Source organism: Pinus tabuliformis, chromosome 6, assembly GCF_031772625.1.
Source record: "Pinus tabuliformis cultivar Carrire ecotype Pingquan chromosome 6, CPIR1, whole genome shotgun sequence".
In the NCBI taxonomy this organism is placed as follows: domain Eukaryota; kingdom Viridiplantae; phylum Streptophyta; class Pinopsida; order Pinales; family Pinaceae; genus Pinus; species Pinus tabuliformis.
This window is the reverse complement of record NC_142292.1, coordinates 2,029,053,261-2,029,076,950: the sequence shown is the minus strand read 5'-3', so window position 1 is coordinate 2,029,076,950 and position 23,690 is coordinate 2,029,053,261. Positions and strand designations below refer to the sequence as shown.

At 38.3% G+C, this 23,690-nt stretch overlaps 1 protein-coding gene across 6 annotated transcripts in view; it reads right to left on the bottom strand.

Annotated features, from left to right (window-relative positions):
• The window catches only part of LOC149267394 (uncharacterized), a 172,059-nt gene that overhangs the window by 124,981 nt on the left and 23,388 nt on the right, over positions 1-23,690 (bottom strand). For 4 of the 6 annotated variants that reach the window (XM_089432512.1, XM_089432496.1, XM_089432502.1 and 1 more), the window contains exon 2: positions 14,823-14,968. In XM_089432512.1, the coding sequence (XP_089288638.1) occupies positions 14,823-14,905 (83 nt within the window). In that variant the 5' untranslated portion in view covers positions 14,906-14,968. The remainder of the gene's footprint in view (positions 1-14,822; positions 14,969-23,690) is intronic. The other 2 variants (XM_089432519.1, XM_089432507.1) reach the window with 1 other exon arrangement.

The following is a 23,690-nucleotide window of genomic DNA, read 5'->3' as shown; positions in this document are numbered from 1 at the left end:
CACAATAACCAACAAACGTACCTTTCTTATATGAAGCTTCTAGCTTGTTCCTTTTCTCTTTTGGCACATGGAAGTATACAGGACAACCAAAGATTCTCAAATGACTCACCTCGGGCCTTTTACCAATGAAGACTTCTTCAAAAGTCTTAATGTTTAAGCCCTGATGAGGAGTTCTATTTTGCACATAAACAACAGTATTCGCAGCTTCTCCCCACAGAAACTTTGGTAGTTTTTGATCATGCAACATGGCTCCGGTCGCTTACATAAAAGTTATATTCTTCCTCTCAGCCACACCATTTTGTTGTGGATTGTATGGCACAGTGGTTTCTTTCTTTATTCAAGCATCTTTGCAAAGATCATTAAAATCATTGGAGGTGAACTCTCCCTCATTATTAGATCTAAGAGCTTTGATCAGCTTTCCAGATTGATTTTCAATCAGAGCCTTGAAATCTTTGAACATGTCAATTGCTGCCCTTTTCTTTTTCAAAAAAAATATCCATGTCTTGCAAGAAAAATCATCAACAAAAATCGTGAAATACAAATAGCCACCAAGAGAAGTTACATGCATAGGTCCACATAAATCAGAATGTATGAGTTGAAGTACTTGACTAGTTTTTGTTTTGTTTGAAAAGAATGGTCCTTTATATGCTTTCAACTTGCACATCCTAGGCAAACTCCTTCATGATCCATTCTGATCTCAGGCATTCCAGAAACCATCTTCCTTACATGAGGTAGGGCTTTGTAGTGTAGGTGAGAAAATCTTCTATGCAATAGCTCACACTGAAGATCGGTATCATAGACCAGTGCATGAATAGGTCTGCCATTGACTTTGTAAATCCCTTCACATCTTGATCTAAGAGTGAAGGTTTCTCTCATACTTGAATTCAAACGTCAGGTTAGAACTTTTCCATTAAGAAAAACAACTTTCATTCATTTATCTTCTAGAGCAAATATGGATACAAGATTCTTTTTCAAACCAGGCACATACAAAACTTGCAGAAAAATAGATTTACCATCATCTAATTGAAATGAAACTGAACCATAACCTTTAACTTGGTGAGTAAAATTATCTCTAAAGATAAAATTTAAATTAGTCTCCCTCTCAACTAGATTGGAGAGTGTTTATTTGTAACCAGTAAAATGTTTGGAAGCACCACTATCAGCTAACCAACTATAAAATGAATCCGTGGAAGAAGAACTGGAAAGAGCAGAAACAAGAAAATATTCTGATTGAGTTTCTGCTGCATTATTTCTATATCTTGGATTTCTTGTTTTCTTAGGATGCTTTTTTCTTTGATTTTCAGAAGAGTCTTTTCTATAATCAGATTTGGTTTTAAATCTAGGTGCTCTTCTTCTTTCTTTACAGTCACGAGCAAAGTGACCATATTTTTTACAGTTAAAGCATCTAACTTTTGACATGTCTAGATTCTCATTATTTGATTTGAAAGCAGATTTATTTTTATTATCTTTCTTTCTCTTGTCATAGGTTGTAAAGGCAATGTGTTCTCCTTCATGATGTGAAGATTATTCTGGCCTCCTCTTGGATGCATTTTCCTAGGAGCTCATCAAATGTGGGAATAGTGTTGATGTTGCTTATAGTGGTGATAAACGTCTCCCAAACAAGAGAAAGGCCTCCAAGCGCAATCAACACCATTTCTTTGTCGGGTACAACTTCACCAGTTGTTAACAATTGATTCCTAATTTTAATCATTCTCAGGAAGTATGCTTGAACCATCTCTCCTCTATACATCTCAATGTCTTTTAGTTAATTCTTCAAGGCAATAATCTAGTTCAAATTACTAATTGCAAACGTGCTAATTAGTTTGTCATACATTTCTTTAGCTTTCTTCAAACCAGAAACATAATTAATGAGATAATTACTAAGAAAATCAAGGATAATTTTCCTAGTTTTGATTTCACTTTTTTTATGTTTGGATTTGACAACAGTACTTGAATTCTCTGGTGGATTAGCAATTGTGCCTTCAACATACTCCAAAACTCTGTGTTCTTCAAAAATTATATATAGCCTTGTTTTCCATGGACCAAAGTTTGAAGCATCATTCAGCTTCTTCTCTGCCTTCAAGTAGGACGAAGTCATCTTGATCAAAAAACTTAGACAGCAAATGCGGTCTCTTCAAGTGATCTCTAGTCTACTTGGACTTGTCTTCACCAAGGCTCTGATAGCATGTTAAAATCTGAAAGTTCTATGCAGCAATTTAAAAATTATTTGCAAAAACTTGCAAGTTCTATGCAGAAAACTGAATGTACTTTGCAAAAAATTGAATGTACTTTGTAGAAATTTGAATGGAACTGAATATACTTTGCAGAAAGTTGAATGTGTTTTTCATAAAATTGAATGTACTTTGCAAAAAACTGAATTTTCTATGTTGTTGCAATTACCTAGAACGCAGATTTCTTCTTCAAAACTTTTTAGATCGGCAATTGTAGATAAAACATAAACTTAAGGATCATATGAAGACAACCAAGCACAAATATAAGACACAGAGAGTTAGGTCCAATGACCAGGGCAAAACCCACAAAGGGAAAACCCAAATGATTCTTCTTCTATTAGATTTCTTCAATTGTTCAGCAGAGTACAGAGAGAGAGAATGAGAATGAATAAAATCATCAATGCCTAATCAACTTGCAGTTGAAGTGCTCTTGCTCTTTGCTTGAAGATATCCTTCTCTTGATCAGATCTTGTCCTTCACACTTGCTCTAGCTCTTCCCTTGCTCTTACTCTTCACTTTCTCTCACACTTCTCTTGCACACACTCAACACTAGCTCTCCTTCTTCACAATGAACATGCTTTTCTCAACTGTCACTTGCTCTTGCTTAAATAGATGAGAAATGGGAAGAGTTACAAAATGAATTCATGCCTTGAACCAATAATAGGAGAATCGAATTCCATGAGGGAGGAGTTACTTGAGGAGAAGTGTAACTCATCCCAAGAATAGAGAGAGAGGTACACTTGTCTTGAAAAGTTAAAATTCGAATTAGGGAGAGAGAAAATTACACTTAAACATGAGAGAATATTTAGTGAGAGTTACAAATTGAATTGAATGAGAGAGTTACAAGTGCATTTAATGATGAGGAGTTACATTTTTGCCATACATTGAATTAGAAATGGTAAATTACATTCTCGTAAGTGTGGAGTTACTATTTTATTCCAAGAGAGAGGTTGATTTTCCAAGTAAGAGATTTTCAATTTAATTTACTTATTCCATGAAAGAATTTGTTTTATTAATCCAATAAAGGTGAATGACTTTAGACTATTTTATAAATAATAGTATCATAATAATAATAATACTGGTAAGAATAAAAATATTATTTCTTGACTTGTATAATCATGATTGATTTTATTTTAAAGTAGATTTCATATGTCGAGATCATCCTTGATCATTTAGACATGACTTTCTATTTTTGGAAAGCCACTTCCAAATTGAGATGTGACTTAATATTTTTGGAAAGTCATATTAGAATTGTTAGAAATGAAATTTTATTATAGGTGGTTCAAACAGAACTAAAAGATATGATTGCTTCTAGGAGAAATTCGTCCCTAAGTTGTCAAATCTTAACACAAATGAGGCAAATCATGTCTCTCAATTCAAACAACCAAGAAGGTTGGGAACATCTTTATCAAAGCCTCCACTTCTCTATTATGGAATTGGCAACCCTGGTTCAAAGCGGTCTAATTTGGGACTGCTTGAAAAGAGTTTTAATAATGATGCAGCACGCTCAAGAGAAGGCAGATGTAGCTATAGGTCAATGCATTTATGCAAGTGGTCTTCCCTTTAACCTTGTGTGATCTTCTTACTGGAGAAAGATGATCAAAGTGGTTAATGAAGCGCAAAAAGGGTACAAGAGCCTAGATATGAGAAGGTACGCCCTACAATGTTGAGTGCTGAGAAGTTAGATTTGGAAGCTAAATTAAGCCCCATTTGTAATTCATGGCGCATTTCAGGGGTGTCCATCATTTCTGATGGAAAGATCAAAGGAATAGGCCTTTGATCAATGTGATTTCTCAAAGCCCAAAGGGGGCAATGCTTTTTAAGGCATTGGATTGTGAAAAGCAACTAAAATATTCTCAATTCATTGCTAACATCTTGATTGAAGCAATTGAATTGGTGGGGCTAGAAAATGTTGTCTAGGTAATAATTGACAATGCAACGGTCTGTAGAGAAACAAGCCTAATTATTGAAGGCAAACATCAGCACATCTTTTGAACCCCTTGTGGTGTACATTCATTGAACCTCATGTTGAACAGAATGGGGAAGCAAATTGAATGGATTCGAATTATTTTTGAAAAGGCAAAATAAATTCAAGCCTTCATCACAAACCACCACATGTCACAAGGCTTTTACAAGGAATTTGTGAAGTTGGAGCTCCTTAAGGTACCTAAACTTTAAAGTTTATTTCATAAATTCTAATTTCTATAACTATAAAATTAAATTCAAATATGTAAATTGGATTCTCAAATGTCATGATTCGTGAATCATAATAGTTATTCAATCAATTATTATTTTAATTTTTTAATTTATTGGAACATTGGCACTTGCAGGTTGTCGAGAATCGTTTTGTTTCTCACGTCATAGTCTTAACAAGGCTTATGCAGGTAAAAGAAGCATTGCAATCAATGGTATGTAGTTCTCTTTGGAATCAATGGAGGCAATCCCAATCTGAAAGAGCACAAGCAATGAAAAGGTTGGTTGTTAATAATGAATGGTGGGTCAGGGTGGACTACCTCTTAGCATTTATTAAGCCAATTGTGGATTTGCTCCACCTGTTTGACACAGATATACTTAATTTGGGAGAGGTGTATGAGGGAATTGATTCCATGATAGAGAAGATAAGGGTGGTTATAATGCCAAGGAGAAGGACCCAGATGAATTCTTTTATAGAGTGCCTCAGAGGGCTGACGCAGAGGGTCCCAGAGGTTGTGCAGTGCCTCAGAGGGCTAACGCAGAGGGTCCCAGAGGTTGTGCAGTGCCTCAGAGGGCTGATGCAGAGGGTCCTGGGGCTGACACAAGGCAGCAAGAGGTTGATGCAGAGGCCAGAAGGGCCAGCACTAAGCTTCAGAATCGCAGAGCGGGTTTCGTGGGACAGGTTTTCTGAATACCTGTTTCTGAATATAGAGGTATTGTTGCCGTGTATTTTTCTCTGTCGGGTGAGCCGGTTAGGTACCCAGTGGTACTCAAGGAAATACTCCATAAAAATAAACCCTCAAAAGATTTGCACCGGTTTTCCCGCATTGGGTTTTTCCGGGGACATTTGTCCAAAAATAACGGTGTCACTTGTGTGTTTGTTTTCTTTCAGTTGATGATCTGTAGATGTTGTGACTGTATTGTGTTTATTTCGGTATTTAAATGTTTTAAATAACTTGTTCAGAATTTACAAGTAGAAGAAATAAACCAGCAGAATACAGATTAATTTTCTAACGGATAGACTTAGAAAATTCAACAATTAGTTGGCGGCTCAAGGCAGTTTGGCAGTGACAGGTAACGACATATTGAATGTTAATGGGCAAATAGATGAACAACGCAAAGGATGACGTTGGTTGTTGATGATGGCATGAAACAAACCCGCAAAGGTTGTTGTCAAGGCGGCTCAAACGGTGTTACAGCGATCTCTGTTTTTCCTCGTGCGGGCCGACCAAGTAATATTTTATTTTATTTTTATTTTTTTATAGTAATTTTTTTTAATTTCTATAGTCTTTTTTATATAGATATTTTGATTCTTTTTTCTTTTCTTTTTTCTTTTAATACTTTCCCTTTTTTTCCTTTTTTTCTTTTCCTCCTTTTTTTTAAATGGCCAAGGGCCAGCAACAGAAAAACTCCAAAAGTGTAGTGAAATGCTTCAATCTTGACGGCAACAATGTTGACGAAACCTTGATGGCCAAAGGCTTGGATCGGAGAACGAGGCTCTTGTGCAGCAGTTGAGCTTGCCAAAGGATCGAACGGCTCTAATACCAAATGGAACGAACAAAGTTTGTTATTCGGGTTAAATACTCCAGAAGACTTGGAATATAAAGATCTCCATTGAGATACAAGAATATATATTAAAATGTATGAATGAAAATAACGATACAATTGAGAGTGAGGGTCCTATATAGCCAAGTAAGCACCCTTTCACGAGCATTCATGTCTCCTTAGACATGCCTCATTGTTTAACTAATCATTATTACAATTATTTGTATATATTTTATTGTAACAAAATCAAAATTTCCTTCTATAAACGAGATTTGGAAACCTTTTGAGAAAGAATCCCTCAGCGTGTGCAATTTCACTTCCACTCGATGTTGATTTCGCAACTGCAAAACTGCTACAAAAATAACTACGTCCAGATCAAGAATCTGCTCAACGAATTCTCTGTTCTGCTTCACCAAAACTATTTTTTGGCTTTGGTACTGCTAGTGAACAAATTGAACTTTCTTGCACCCTTCAACTGGAAAATCAAACCTTTGTTCAGCAATTCAACCTACCTGGCCAACCTCTGTGCAAACCCTGAAGAAATTGTGCAGTTGCTCCCTCTGAGCTGCGAATTTCTCCCTCTTTGTCTCTGAGCCTCTAATTTTTCAAACTCGCTTTGATACTATGTGAAATTTCTAATCTATTGTAGCAATTAGAAATTATTCTTCTAACTGATTAAAAATTAAGTGCAGTTTATTTGCTACGACAAAGAACGAATAAAATCACAACTGCAATTTTCCTCATAAAAATGTAGCGGAAAATAAAATGTTGGAAACTAAGAAAATGCTAGCACACACAATAAAATTGACACAATTATTTTTGGACAAATGTCAGCGGAAAAACCGAATGTGGGAAAACCGGTGCAGCAAATGAGGGTTTTATTATTATGTAGTAGCAGAAATTATGAGTACAATTTGGACGCTTAATCTAGCAATTGAATCTGAGAGAAATACTAGCAAAATTGTTAATTTTAGGTATGTTCTATGCTTAGAGCAATTTATTTTAATTTTCACAGTTAGCTCCATATCTTTTCCAGATTAGCAATCACATCAACATTAAAGTAAACTGCGGATAGAACATAAACATAAATCGCAGAAGACAAGCCAAGACAAGAGGACACAAGATGTGGCGCTAGTCAGGGACAAACCCCAATGTGGGGAACCCTTGATCAATTCTTCTTATATGTTCTTCAATAGTTCAGCAGAGAGAGAGAGAGAGATAGTACGCTTACAACAGAAGTCAACACTTTGACTTATCTAGATAAGAGCATAGATCATCTCTAAGAAGATGATACATGAGATCAATTAAAGACATGCTGCTTCAACTAATTCTCCAAGGTGACTCCTTCACCTATCGTTGTGATGCATTTCATCATCATGCTGCACCTCACCGCGCTGCACCATGTTGCGCCCATCATCACTACGCTGCATCTCATCACGCTTCATTAATCATGATTGTACCCATCACTGTACTGCATTATGTGACATTGTTGCACCATGTTGCCATCCTGACCTATATGTTCGCTGCACCTTGCTTGCTTGTTGTCCCTTGCTTGCTTTTTGTCCTTAGCATGCTTGTTGTTGTATGCTAGTTGTCCCTTGCATGCTAGTTGTAACATTGCATGCTAAGTACCATATAACTGTCCCAATGTTAGTTAGTTGTCCCTTGCATGCTGCTCTCCTTCGGAGATAGATGCTCCGACTATTTTGGCAGTTCCCGGCTGTTCCCGGCAGTTACGGCTGTTCCCGGCAGTTCCGGCAGTCCCGACAGTTCCAACTTTTCCGGCAATTTCCTCTTTTCCGGCAGTTTCGTCTTTTCCAACTTTTCCGGCAGTTCCATCTTTTCCGGTAGTTCTGTCTTTTCCAACTTTTCCGGCAGTTTCGGCTTTTCCGGCTTTCTGGATCAAGGCAACGTTATTCCTTAGGATCTCTCCTCCTACTAAAACCCAAAGACAAGTAGAGAAAGGAAGAGATCCCAAGTGTGTTGAAATGACTTGAAGGCAACCTCTATTTATACTAAAACGTTGAGCACATGTGGGGTTTATTTGGTTGCTAGCCGACCTTGACGAATTGTCTTATAACGCAAATGAATTCATAACTCCACGAATACTTATCGGAATCGGATGATCTTTAGATCAATCCTACACCTCTCGATGAGAGGGATCCAAGAAAAATATCAGATGTCATAAATAAGATGACCCACATGGAGTTTGGCCCTAGTTGCCAATTTTAACACTCCCTCTCAACTAGGGAGAACTCCATCCGTTGATCCATATGTTCAACTATACTATCTCTGCCATCAGTGCCCTGCACTGCTCTGCTCTACTAAACCATGAAGAAGAAGAATTGATCGAGAATGTCTCATACCATTCTCTACTGACCCGAAGGCAGTTTCATCTGAAGAGAGTGTGTCACATCACTCTTACTGACCCAAAGTCAGTTTTATTGATCCCAGATCAATATCACAAGAGAGTGTCTCAAACCACTCATACTGATCCCAGATCAGTTTCATTGATCCCAGATCAATGTCACAAGAGAGTGTCTCAAACCACTCATACTGATCCCAGATCAATGGAGGTCATCCTAGCATAGGGAGTACGGTAGATACAGCAATGCGTCCATCGATAGTACTACTATGGTCCCTATCCTCATTTCCCTGCTCATTGATCAAATGAGAGGTACTTCCCATGAGTCCTAGACTGCATGGGTAGGATGCCTCGACAGGAGAACTAATCATCCTGTCCACAAGAGAACAAATCATCCTGTCAATGGATGCCACGGAGAATTAATCATCCTGGCCCACAAGAGAACTAATCATCCTGTTCTACAGCCGCCACGGAGAACAAATCATCCTAGCCCACAGGAGAACTAATCATCCTGTTCCATAGTCGCCACGAAGAACAAATCATCCTGGCCCATAGGAGAACTAATCATCCTGTTCCACAGTTGCCACGGGAGAACTAATCATCCCGGCCCACAGGAGAACTAATCATCCTATTCCACAGTTGCCACGGGAGAACTAATCATCTCGGCCCACAGAAGAACTAATCATCCTGTTCATAGCGCACCACCAGGGGAGGGTGAGTCGCCCTATGGTCGTATGTTGCTCCAGTAAGTACCCCAAGCCCCCCAGAGCTCCCAGAGCTCAATGCATGCAACATGCAGGACCCTTATAAGAAGGTCTCTCAATAACTCCAAGTCATTCGGGAAAGTCACAGACTTGACCTTTCCCCGGGGCTTTGACAAAATGTCTGCGACCTGTATATCAATCTCAATGCGACAAAGCCTCCTCGCTCATCGACTTACCATATCATAGATAAGGCAGTATCTGATGTCTATCTGCTGGAGCAATCATCGAATACAGGATTCCTCAATAATCGAATCCCCCCTCTGGTTGTCACAAAGAATCACAGTGGTATTCATCATGTGTACAAACAACTCACTTAAGAGCTTCTGCAACCATGCAGCTTCACACGAGATCATACTCGTATCTATGTATTTGGTCTCGATGGTTCTTATAGCAACTGACTTCTGCTTCTTGCTCATCCATGATATCAAAGCAGAATCCAAAGAGAACCAGCACTGAGAAGTGCTCTAGTGATCCTCCACACTGCCTACCCAGTCAGCATTCGAATAATCATGCAGTTTCATATTTCCGACAGTGTATCTCAATCCATGAGAGATTGTGCCCCGAAGATATCTCAGAAGATTCTTGGCACCAATCCAGTGAGGCTCAACCAAATATGAGCTCACCATGTTAACTGTAAAACATATGTCCGGACGGAAGTTCACCAAGAACATCAACGCGAATGAGTTTATGAAACTCAGAGGCATTTCCCAAATCTGGTCCGACATCACTACCATATAACTTCTGAAAGTTAAGATCCTCGAGGTAGTCATAGGCTTGCAGTTTATCATTCCACATCCGGAATCCAACTCCCTCTTACTTCTGCAAATGAGAGGGTCTGCACCTGTCAGAAATAGGTCATCCTCATAAGGTGTCGGTATGAGAGGTCTATCATCCACAACCTTCGGGTAATGGTTTGGATCGGTTTCACTCCTAGTGAATCTCAGCTTCATTAGACAGCTATCAATCCTCTCATACTACACCCGGGGTGTTTTTCTTCAAGCCATAGAGGGCTTTCTTCCACCTGTATACATGAGATTCCCGATCATGAATCTCAAACTCCTCAAGTTGTTCCAAACTTGTGGACCTGCTGCATGAGGGGAATGGTCCCCTTACAAGATTTTCCTTCGGTACATCCCAGACATGTACCTTCATGCTCTACTTGAATTCAAACATCCCTATCACCATTTGACTCACATCAGGTAGGGCCCCATAGGTAGACCTCCGGTGTTATCGATGCGATATGTCAATTGACATAATCCCCAATGGACCATCCTGCAACTTGATACAAATTGCGAACCCTGAACCCATGAGAAAAAACATCTTTGAAAATTATATTTTTTTAACACGTACCTTTCCATCGATGAATGCCACTTTGAAACCTTTCTGGGTATTGGATATCTCATGTGCCCCAACCTCTCCACCAAATTTCGTGGCTAGAGCACATCCGATGTTACCCCAAATCAACACTCCCTCTTAGCGAGGAGTGTGCTCTAGTAATACTCCTCACTGAGCATTACTCTGATCATCCGGCATCGGTCCCTATGCTGATGCTAGGCCTGCTACCCAACATCCTCATCACTGACGTATCATGTACTGCTACCCATGGTTCTGCTACTGCCACTGCTGCATCCGTACGACAGCTCCCTCTGCATATGTGTTGTTGTTGGTCCTTTCTCCCAACACTGCATCCGCACTGCAACTCCTCTCATCATGCTGCATCGTGTTGCCCACTGTTGCATTGCAACTCAGTTACTCATAAGTAAGTAACTGATCTCCCAACTCTGACCTCTATGTTGGGCTAGAGACCCTCCTGATGTTGAAGCTCCCTCTGCCGCTGACAGGTGCTCCCTCTCTGACCTCTGTGTTGCTACAACAACTCCCTGCATCTGACACTATTTCACACCTCTGTGCCATCCTGCACTGATGTAACACTCCTCTGCCTCTCACACTGCTGCAGCCTGCTAGCCTCACGCTATCTCGGGACTCCTACACTGCAACTCTCTCCACTGTTCCATCTGCATTCATCTCCACCCACATCAGCCAGTCCTGCTACTCCTCTTTGGGGCTCCCGTAGCAAGGTCTAATCCAAGAGGCTGGGTACCTCGAGGATCCTGCCCTTCATCGCCTGTAGTTCGTCTGGCTACAGCTCAATCTCTCCCCACTTCCGCTCAAGTGGTGCATGTGCACTCATGGCACATAGAACAAAAAGGATCCTGGCCTTCCAGATGACAAAGTTGGATGCCTCATCCAACCTGTCTTGATCCCTCAGCCCATTCATGGCCATCTCTCTGCTCTTCTTGTTGACTCCTCCGAGTCTCTCTACTTCTCGCCTGGAAGTTCTCTGTTCGACTCTTGCTAAGTCTACTTCCCATCTGGAAGTTCTCTGTTCGACTCCTATTGAGTCTACTTCCCGTCTAGAAGTTCTCTGTTCGACTCCTGTTGAGTCTACTTCCTGTCTTGAAGTTCTCTGTTCGACTCCTACTGAGTCTCTCTACTTCCTGCCTGGAAGTTCTCGGTTCGACTCCTACTGAGTCTCTCCACTTCCCGTTTGGAAGTTCTCGATTCGACTCCTGCTGAGTCTCTCCACTTCCCGTCTGGAAGTTCTCGGTTCGACTCCTACTGTCTCTTTACTTCCCGTCTGGAAGTTCTCGGTTCGACTCCTGTTGAGTCTCTCCACTTTCCGTCTGGAAGTTCTCAATTCGACTCCTGTTGAGTCTCTCTACTTCCCGTCTGGAAGTTCTCGGTTCGACTCCTGCTGAGTCTCTCCACTTCCCGTCTGGAAGTTCTCGGTTCGACTCCTGCTGAGTCTCTCTACTTCCCATCTGGAAGTTCTCTTCTGGACTCCCTCTGAGTCTCGATTTCCCACCTGGAAATCCTTCTGCCAACGTCAAGTTGCCCCTCTCTGATTGTCTGTGCAACAACAACATTGATCCAGATTCCTTGGCTAGAAACCCTCGGTAGCAACTCCCTCCTCTTGGCCTTGCCCTGTCAGGTACTGTTCTGACTACAGTACCTCACCAACTCCACTCTGCAATGTTCCCACAACCTTCTAAACCCCAGCAACTTGAAGGTGAGAGCTCCTAGGCTCTGCGCAATCCCGGCACCAGCAACCCGGCCTCCTCAGCCAACTGCGTCATCCCTTCTAGCTTCTGTGTGGATCTCTGTGAGTCTCCATTTGCCTCCCTTAGCCTATGCGCTACCTCTTCTTGGCTCACCCTTGATGACGCAGGCACTGCGTCACCCTTCCCTTGTTGTTTCTCTGCTAGAAACAACTTCTGTCACTCGGGACAGTTGTTTTCTGCTGCTATTGCTCCACTCGGCTGATGTCCTCAGTTCTCCTGTGATCTGCAACCACGCTCCAATACCATGTTGAAGTTTCTAAGTCTACCAATTAGAAACCCTCCACGCACTTTACTGATTTATTCCTACCTACTTGTTTTGTTACTTAACAAGTTATTTACAATGTAAATACTGAAAATAAACACTAGTGCATGCTCAACATATTACAGATCATCAACTAAAGGAAACAAAAACAATCACACCAAATGACACTGTTATTTTTGGACCAATGTCCCCGGAAAAACCCAATGCGGAAAAACCGGTGCAGCCATCTGAGGGTTTTCTTATTAAGCAATTTCAGAGTACAATCTAGGTGCCAAATCCGGCTTACCCAACAAAGAATTTCCTTGGCAGTAGTACCTCTCAGTCTGAGACAAATGTCCTAGCTGAAACCCCGGATAATCCTTTCGACAGCTCCTCAGCTCCAATCTGCCCTAGAAACCCCAGTGTCTGCCTTTCTGGACTGCGTCAGCCTCTCTCTGCCCAGCGCTAACCCTGCATCACCCTGAATGGGTCTACGTCAGCAACGCTGGCCTCTCTGAAGCACTGCGCAGCTCCTGGTTGCCTCTGCGTGGCCCTGCGTGAGCCCTAGCTACTACTGCGTCACTCTCTCTAGCTCCTGCGCTGCTCTCCCGGCACTATCTCTGCCTCTCTATCTCTCTATACTCAATGCCCCTCAGCTGCAACTCCGACCACTGATTCTATCTCTCTTAGCAAACCCCGCTCTAGAGAATAGAATGATTGATCATCTGGTGTTCTTTCCAAGTGACCCTCAAGCCTCCTCTTATACTTTTCTCGTTGACATATCAACGGCCGAGATTAAGTCCCTAATCAACTACTAAGATTAGATCTAGCTTGATCCATGTCTTTTGGACCATTCTAACGCAGTTTCATATTAATTCACATTAATATTTTAATTTCCCTAAGTTTAGACTTAGGGACTCCAAAAAATATTAATTATTTTAATATCTCCTGAGCTGTTTAGAATCTGCCCAAACTCTTTCTGGGTATTGGAGATCTCATGTGCCCCAACCTCTCCACCAAATTTCGTGGCTACAGCACATCCAATGCTACCCCAAATCAACATGAACAAACAAAGCCAACAATTCTTTTGTGACAATCAAGTTGTTCTAAAACTAACAAAAAATTAATGTTGTCATAAGCACACTAAACACATTGATGTACATTGTTATTTTATCAGAAAACTTGTAGAAGATAATGAAGCTGTAACTTCAATAATGTACCACACAAGAGCAAATTGCAAAACATTTACCAAGCCACTGGGTCCAGATAAGTTTGTTAAATTTAGAGACAAGCTTAGTGTATTTTCCAAAATGACCATTAGCGTAATTAATGTTTATGGTCATTCTTTAGTGAATAGGAGTTTATTTACATATATAAAAGTACATTAAAGTATTTTAACATAATAAATAAATTATGGAAAGATGTTATCTAACTTCTTTCCATCTTCACTTGTAAAAATATAAGAAGACCTATTTTGATCCTAAATGAACAAATTTGACAGATCTCTCTTCCAACTGTATGGTTCCCTCTTTCTTCTCTTCTGGTTTATTTTTTTAATTCAATCTCTTTAGGAGCAGCAAACTGTCTAATGAAAATTTATACTCTCAGGTTCAAATGGGTGAACACCTCTGATATCAGGACAAAGTTCAAACAAAATAAATAGTGACAAGAAGGGTTCAAGGAGAGAGCACTTGCTCTTCTGGATGGTCATAGATTCCACAAGCAAAGGCATGAATTCATAAAAGACGTAGTAGGAGGAGGAAGAATTCAAGCAGAAAAAATACAGTTGCTTCAAAATCCCTGTAGGCAATGCATTCAGGTGTCAACCCCCACTGTCCATTGAAGAGGAGTAGCCTCTCATTCAGGATGAGAAGAGTAGCCTCCCATTCAAGATGATAAGACTGCACCTAGAAAATGAAGACTTCATAAAAAATTCAGTTGTCACCAAAGAAGAACTAGAGGTGTGTGGCCATTTTTGTTAAAACTTTACATAATGTGCATGAAAACTTTGGTTCAATTTTGAATAATATCTAGGGTTCGGGAAAATCTAAAACTAGTAAGCTCCCTGCTTTTGGAAGTACTTTTCTAGACTTTTTTAGTAACCGTCTTTCTCAGGCAAGATACCATTTTATAGGTATTGAATTTTTTTATCAAATAAAAAAATGTTGCCAACTTAGACTCACTGATTATCAATCTATGTGCTGACTGTCAACAGAGACATGCCACATGTTGGAATAGACATTTCTCAAATATGATATAAACACTCAAGATCACATTAACTGAGAATAAATATACTTTACCAAACAAGAACTGAATATAAATATAAGCAAGTACTATTTGCAAGCAAGAAAACTAGATCACCTCAACTGCATTCTTGAGTAACAAATCATCTTCTGTGGTCCATATGCTGAAATCAGGAGGGCAGATTTCTGACATCTTTTCATGTATTGAAACCATTTAAGTGCCACAAGAATTTGCTAGAGCTGTCTCGACTTCCTTCCACTGATCTACAATACAAACAACAACTTAATTCAGCTCTATAACATATTGTTTGTTGTGACTGAGATATTCTCCGTGAGTTCATCCATTAGTGTGAAATAAGGTTCATACAGCCAATAGGTCCAGCTTTTGAGAAAGTTACAAGTAATTAAAATTTCTTGAAGTAAGATTTTACTAGGCATGAAATAAATGGCAAGACCTTGAATCACATCAGAAAAAATAAGATACACACACACAATACTGTTCAAAGACAACAAAAATGCAGTCAAATTATGGCCAAGAGGGTGCCCGAAGCATAATCAAGATAAGATAAGATAATTATATTAATCTCTGATGAAGAACCACAAATGTAGGTCAATGTGACCGAAGAGTACAACCAGTATGAATATAATGTGGGAGTGCAAGCACAACTCCTAGAAAATGCCGAAAATAATATAAAGAAAGAAACCTACATAAGTATAACATCAGAACATATGTATAAAACCGTGAAAAGGTACAGTGATACAAAACATTATGTCCAAGACTGGATAGCTGAGCAACTCAAGAATTTGTCAAGACTCAAGAGAGAGTGTGTGAGAGAGGCTGATGAGGTCAAGGTCTCTCGAGTCTAATGGCCGAGTGTGAGGGGGGTGAACAGGGCATTAGCTCGCTGTCGAAGTCCTTTGGAACCATCGGGGGCTCTGACTGTATGATCTTGGAGGGGGTGTATGATATGAAATTTTAATACTACTGCAGTTACTGGTTATTATTCGCCTACCAAATTTGATTATTTGTCTTCGGCAATTTCTTTGTGGCAAATACTGAATAAAACACTACTTTCAGGATATTTTCTCTCCATATGCTTTGGCAGATCATGTGGTCGATGTTAGGAATACTTGTTATAGGGTTATTCCACACAAGGTTTCTAGTAGTGATCAAATCAGATTACATAGTGACTTCTCAAATAAGGAAATTTTTTGTAGCACTTAGTTTCATGAAGAATGGTAAGTCATCGAGGATGGATCGCCTTCCTTGTGAGTTCGACAAGGCCATGTGGGACATGCCCAAGGATGATTTATGTTGTTTGGCAATATAAGTCCCCTCTTCTAGAACATTGTCTAAATCACTCAATCAAGGCCTTATCAAAAGTATTCCAACGAACACGATTAGGAACACCACTGGGGATGACCTATCACCTTGCTTAATGTTATATACAAAACCATGGCTAAAGCAATGGCTCAATGTCATTGCCCTTCAAATTAAAGCAGATAATACCTTTGTAGATAGTGGCTCGTGTTGAGAAATATATAGGGCTACAATTAAGATGACTTCTCTTAAACTTGATAACAACTTGTGATGTCTTTTTACTTTTCTTAATTATTAGCTTCTTCTCTTATTATGTTGTTGTTCTTATCATCAAACAGCTACCAAAACAAGAAGATCAACAATACGCAAGAGCACAGGATGTAGGCTGCAAACCAAGGCCAAAACCTCTCCACTTGAGAGGAAAACCCACAAATCTCTTCTCTTCTTATAGATTCTTCAAATGACGAATTCCAAGACCTCTACACCAAGACCAATACCCTTCCAAGACCAAGCCAGACCTTCTTGATGATGTGCTCCTTCTATCCAGTTGCACAACTTCGACCCCCAGCAACAGAATTTCGGCCTCTACTGCAGGTCTGAAATTTTCAGCCCCTGCAACAGCTACTGCTTCCACACGTGTGAGCAATTCTAGGGTTTCCAAAGCTTCCTTTGACCTTCACTTGGGTTGCTTCTCCTTCTAGGGCTTGTAGATGACCTAACAGTCCTTTCTTTGACCTTTTTGCAATTTCCTCAACTTTGATCTTGCAACATCAAAACCCTAGCCTTCCTTCTTCGCACGTGAGAGAGAGAGAGAAATAACCCAAACCTTCATCCTTTGTCCTTCTTCCTTCTTCACTAACCTTCTCCTGCTTCTTCGCTTAGATGATGAGAAGTGAGTGAGTGTCCATAGGAGGTCGAGTTCCCTCCTATATATAGGCTTCCAAGGAGGACGACATGCCCTAATGAGGCTGACTTCTTAGTTGTTAGGCCGACTTGGTCTTGGAGGGTATTTTGACTCTTTTAAATACAAAAATAATTATTTTTACATGTTACAATGTGCCCAATGGGGTCTTCTTTATATGACAATGACTCTATTGACTTCTTGACACTAGGACAAACCCTAGAAGCACTCAATGGGTGCTTGACCTCTAAATAAAAAGACCTTGAGCATGAAACCCATGCTACAAAATAACAATAATAATTTTTATTTATTTTTACAATATACAAGAATCAAAAGTACATTTCATATTTATGAAGACCGAACCTAGTTACACTTTTCACCACTCCCTCTCAACTAGGGAGGTATTCATAAATGGTACTTGGACATTCTCAAACTAAAGATATCTCATAAGAAGAGTCAAATTTTGACTTAGTTACCGGAGAATCCACAGTATGAACCATTTTTATGTCAACGTTTCAAATCCCAACTGGGATCCATCATCAAGACTTATGAATGATGATAAAAGAAGAGCTGATTAGAAGGAAATAAATAATAATGAGGATAATAAATTTAAGGATCAGCAGAATGTCGGCTTGAATATTTATTTTTATTAATTTATTTATTTATTTATTTAATTTTATTATTATTTATTTTTTTTTTTTTTTTGAATAAATTATTTTTATTTTACTATTGAGTTTTATATATTAATTTTTACTGATGAGTTAATATATTAATTTAAATTATTAAAATTCATAACCTTGACGGTAATAATAATTAAATATTTAATATATGTTAATATAATATTATTTTTTCTTTTGTATGAGAAATGTTTATTTATTTTTAATATATATTAGTATTTAAAGAATAGAAAAATAAGTATATTGTATTAATATTTAAAATTATTTAAATTTTTTATTTAAAATTATATTAATATTAATAATAATTAATATATTAATTAATTGCTATATAAATTAATTAATATATTAAACTAATTAATATTAATAAATGTTAATAATGTTAATAAATCAATATTAATAATGTTAATAGATATTAATAGAGTTAAAAATATTAATAATACTTAATTAATAATCACTTAATAATTAATTAACAGTAATTAATATTAATAATAATTAATATATTAATTAATTGCTATATAAATTAATTAATATATTAAACTAATTAATATTAATAAATGTTAATAATGTTAATAAATCAATATTAATAATGTTAATAGATATTAATAGTGTTAAAAATATTAATAATACTTAATAATGTTAATAAATCAATATTATTAATGTTAATAGATATTAATAGCATTAATAAATATTAATAATACTTAATTAACAATCACTTAATAATTAATAAACAGTAGTTAATATTAATACTTGATAATTAATATTAATTAATATTACGACATCATAATTAATAATTAATATTAATAATTAAAATAATACCTTTTATTATGATTTATTTATTCATTTATTATGATTTATTTATTTATTATATATTTATTTATTATTATTATTATTATTTATTTTTTAAGTTAAGAATCAAAAATTTTAATAGTAGTTAATGATAATGGTAGTAGATATTACTGTAATTATTGTATTTAAATGTTAATTATTATTATTGTTATTATTATTATTAAAATACGGTTACTAACTCTTAAATATTAGAATAGGAGAGGGATATCTTACCTACTAAATGTTATACCTGGGACGTGTTGGCGATCTTGATTTCTCTGATCAAGGGAAGCCAGCTCGCACTAATCTCCATACCATTGTCTCTGTTCAGATTATGAGGATGTTTGATAATTTCAAGTGCTTCTCCGATAATTTCAAGAGTCAAATTGGTAAGCCATCTCATAAGCTATCAATTCAGCTTATTTATTTGCATCATACAACGATCATAGCACAATGTTGGCAAGACCAATGACTGATAGACACCATCATCATTGTCTCTCAAGGCACATACCCCACCTGGGTGTTCACAAGGTATGTCCTTTTAGGACAATTCCTATCTTGGAATAACACATGCTCGAGCAATTTTCTCTTCGACTACTCTTACCTATTGGATGCCCTACCTTATCCTCAAAGAGTATCGGAAGCCAAATGCTTACCCAATCCTCCATTCTTTCTCCACGAAGTGAAGACAAGAATGATGTGTCTATCTCTCCCTCTCAACTAGGAAGGATACATCAACCAATCCAAGCTTGTCTCTCAAATACACAAGCTTCTAATTAGGAAAGAGATTTTGTCAAAATGTCAGTTACCTGCTCATAGGTGGAGATATATTGTAGCTACAACACTCCATCTTGCACCAACTTTCATATGTAATGATACTTATTATTTATGTGCTTTGTCTTCCCATGGAACACTGGGTCTTCAAACAACCTTATACAGTTGGTGTTATTACAATGTATCACGGTAGGGTCTATTGGTCCTTCAAATAAGTCGGGCAGCAGCTTCCTCAACCAGACAGCTTCTCTGCTTACTTCACAGGCTGCAATGTATTCAGCCTCAACACTACTCAAAGCAATTGATTCTTGCTTTCTACTCATCCAAGATATCATAGAGGATCCCAAACTAAAACATCCTCCAGTAGTGCTTCTCCCATCCATCTCACTGCCTCCCCAATCAAAATTTGTATATCCAATCAAGTGGACATCATTCCTTCTATCATACTTCAGGAAGTAGTGGATTGTTCCTCGCAGATATCTCAGTATATGCTTTGCTGCTATTGATTGAGAATATTCACTGCAAAATAAATGTTTGGTCAAGTATTCACCACGTACATCAGAGAGCCAAACAATTGTATATACCTAGTTGGATCCACAGGGCTTGAATCAGAACTTCTCAGCCTCTTCAAATTTGTGACCATAGGGGTTGTCATAGGTTTGCAATCCATCATGTCAAACCTTTTCAACATCTTAATCACATATTTTCCTTGACCTAGATATATCTCATCAGGTCCTCGCTAGACTTCCAACCCCAAATAATAGTGCATTAGCCCTAAATCCTTCATATTGAATTTTGCTGCTAGTTGCTTCTTGCATTCTTGAATACGACCTTCTGCACCTGTCATGAGAAGATCATCTACATATAGAAGAATGATTACTGGCTCATCCTTCACAACCTTGATATAGAGATCTGAATCAGCAGAACTCTTCGAAAAGCCCAATCTTTGCAAATATGTGTCCATTCTAGCATACCAAGCCCTTGGTGCTTGTTGAAGGCCATAAAGTGCCTTCTTCATCTTGCAGACGTGAGTTTCTCTATCTTTTACTTCAAATCCCAAGGGTTGTTCTATATAGACTTCATCAATAGTGCCATTCAGGAATGTTGTCTTGACATCCATTTGATGGGTGTTCCATCCCATTGATGTTGCCAAAGAGACCAATGATCGTATCATTGTATACCTACTTGTAGCTGCAAATGTCTCTTCATAATCGATGTCTTCTTGTTGGGAAAAACCCCTAGCCACAAATCTTGCCTTATATTTATTAATACTTCCATCTATTGCATATTTAATCTTGTAGAGCCATTTGGAAGTTACCACAGATTTGTCTTCAGGCCTAGGAACGATTTCCCAAACTCCATTCTTTATTATTGATTGATATTCTTCATTCATAGCATCTTTCCACTCTTGATGTTTGACAGCATCTTCAAAGGTGGATGGTTGTGCTTCGATTAACTTTGTCATATACGTTGCATACCCTGAATATCTTTTAGACTCTTTGCTTTCCCTAAATGTACCCTTGGCTGCTCCATGTCCCTCTGCATCTAGAAGAGTAGGCTTCAACCAATTAGATATCTTTCTATTCTCAGGGATGATGACTTGTTGCACAGGTTCACTGGGACCTCCTTCTTCATGATTTGAATCCTCTTCCTCCCTAAGACATTCTTCAAATATTGGAATTTATTCATCATCAAAGTCAACCGGGAGGTCCTTCGATTTCTTGAATGCAATACTTTCATCAAAGATCACTTCTCGGCTTACTTCAATTTGGTGTCCTTCCTTTATGTAAATCCTATATGCCTTAGAAGAGTTATTATAGCCAACGAATACACCCTTCATGCTTGTAGGATCCAACTTCTTTCTCTTATCCTTTGAAATGTGAATGTAGACAAGACAACCAAATATTCGAAGATGGTCTACACTTGGTTTCCTCCCAGTGAATGCTTCTTCAAGATTCATGTTGTTTAGAGATCTATGAGGACTTTGATTTTGAATGTAGACAACAGTTTTTGTTGCTTCTCCCACAGAAATTTCAACAAGTCTTGATCATGTAACATGGCTCTTACACTTTCCTCAATAGTGTGATTCTTTCGTTTTTCTACTCCATTTTGCTTTGGCTTATAAGGGACTATCAGCTCCCTCTTAATTCCAGCCTCCTTATAGAAAGCTATGAGCTCCTTTGAAGTGTATTCTCCTCCATTATCAGATCTTAGTACTTTTATCCTTCTTTCTGTAAGATTTTCTACCTCTGCTTTGTACTCTTGAAATTTTTTGAATACTTCAACCTTGGACTTTAGCAAATAGATCCAAGTTTTCCTTGAGTGGTCATCAATGAACATTACATAATATAGTTGACCTCCAAGAGACCTTGTAGACATAGGACCATAAACATAATGATGTAATGAGATCCAGGATTTATTTTGATCTTGAAGCACTGCTTCCAAATGGTTTCTTAACATTTTCCCTAATGCACATTCCTTCATGATCCTCCTTGAGTTTGGGGATGTGATTCACCATTGAATTTAGAGTTGGTAAGATTTTGTAGTGAAGGTATCCAAACCTTCGATGCCAAGGTTCACATGGACTTACTTCAATGTGAACCAATGCTTGAGAGAGAGGTGTCAACAACCTGTAGAGTCTTCCTTCACGAATCCCAATGACTTTTGCATTGTTGATGCTAGAGTCTTTAACCCATACTACAACTTTTCCATCTATGAAAGTGACTCTATCTCCCTTATCTCCTAGAAATGAAATAGAAAGTAAATTCTTTTGCAAACCTAGAACAAATAGAATGTTGTTGAGATGAATGTTTCCTCCATTCTCTAGCTCCAGCGAGGTTGATCCAATCCCTCTTACAAGATAGCTCTTCCTGTCACCAAGTTCCACTGAATAGGAATATTTTCCCCTTGATAAGGTCTTTAGTTGTTTGTGCTCACCTATCATATGTCTAGACACTCCACAGTCAATTACCCATATTTTCATCTTCAAATGTACCTACAAGTGTTGAGAATAATCCTAAATTTTTTGGTCATACAATTCTTCATAAATAATAGGAGACTCCAAAATCCTTTGATGCCTTGCTTGAGGTGGCTTGCCATCATAAAGAACTACTTCAATGACTTCTTCAACGATGTAGTGATCTTCATCACGCCCTTAGTCAACCTTAGCCTTGATACCATGCTGAGAAATCTATAGGGCTACAATTAAGAAGATTTCTCTTGAACTTGATAACTGCTTGTGATGTCTTTTTACTTTTCTTAATTATTTCTTCTCTTATCTTATGTCGTTCTTATCATCAAACAGCTACCAAAACAAGAAGATCAAAAGTTCACAAGAACACAGGATGTAGGCTGCAAGCCAGGGCCAAAACCTCTCCACTTGAGAGGAAAACCCAAAAATCTCTTCTCTTCTTATAGATTCTTCAAATGATGAATTCCAAGACCTCTAGACCAAGACCAACTCAGACCTTCTTGATGATGTGCTCCTTCTATCCAAGTCAAACCTAGTCAAACCTCTTCTAGCTACACAACTTCGACCCCCAACTATAGAATTTCGGCCTCTACTGCAGGTCTGAAATTTTCAGCCCCTGCAACAGCTACTACTTCCACACGTGTGAGCAATTCTAGGGCTTCCAAAGCTTTCGTTGACCTTCGCTTGGGTTGCTTCTCCTTCTACGGCTTGTAGATGACCTAATAGTCCTTTCTTTGACCTTCTTTCTACAATTCCCTCAACTTGGATCTTGCAACATCAAAACCCTAGCATTGCTTTTTCGCATGTGTGATAGAGAGAGAAATAACCCAAACCTTCGTCCTTCATCCTTCTTCCTTCTTCACTAGCCTTCTTTTGCTTCTCCTTCACTTAGATGATGAGAAGTGAGTGAAAGTCTGGTTGAGTTCCCTCCTATATATAGGCTTCCAAGGAGGACGACATGCCCTAATGAGGCTGAATTCTTAGTTATCAGGCCGACTTGGTCTTGGAGGGTATTTTGACTCTTTTAAATACAAAAAAAAAAAATTACATGTTACAATACGCCCAATGGGGTCTTCTTCATATGACAATGACTCTATTGACTTCCTGACACTAGGACAAACCCTAGAAGCACTCAATGGGTGCTTGACCTCTAAATAAAAAGACCTTGGGCATGAAACCCATTCTACAAGATAACAATAATCATTTTTCTTTCTTTTTACAATATACAAGAATCAAAAGTACATTTCATATTTATGAAGACCGAACCTGGTTACACATTTCAACAGCCCACAGTGATAGCTTTCTAACTTGTTTCTAAACTTGTAACAAATCTAAGTAAACAAAATCCCAAGTTGCTTTGCAAAATTCACAAGGAAATTTGTCCAATACCAATGGCTTGTCATCAACTCCATTTCCAACAATGCGACTATTACCTCATCCAAATTAAAGACTGCTCTGACAACCATACATGGGTTTTTGAAAGCTTCCTTGGGATCACGCCAATACAAGTAGCATGC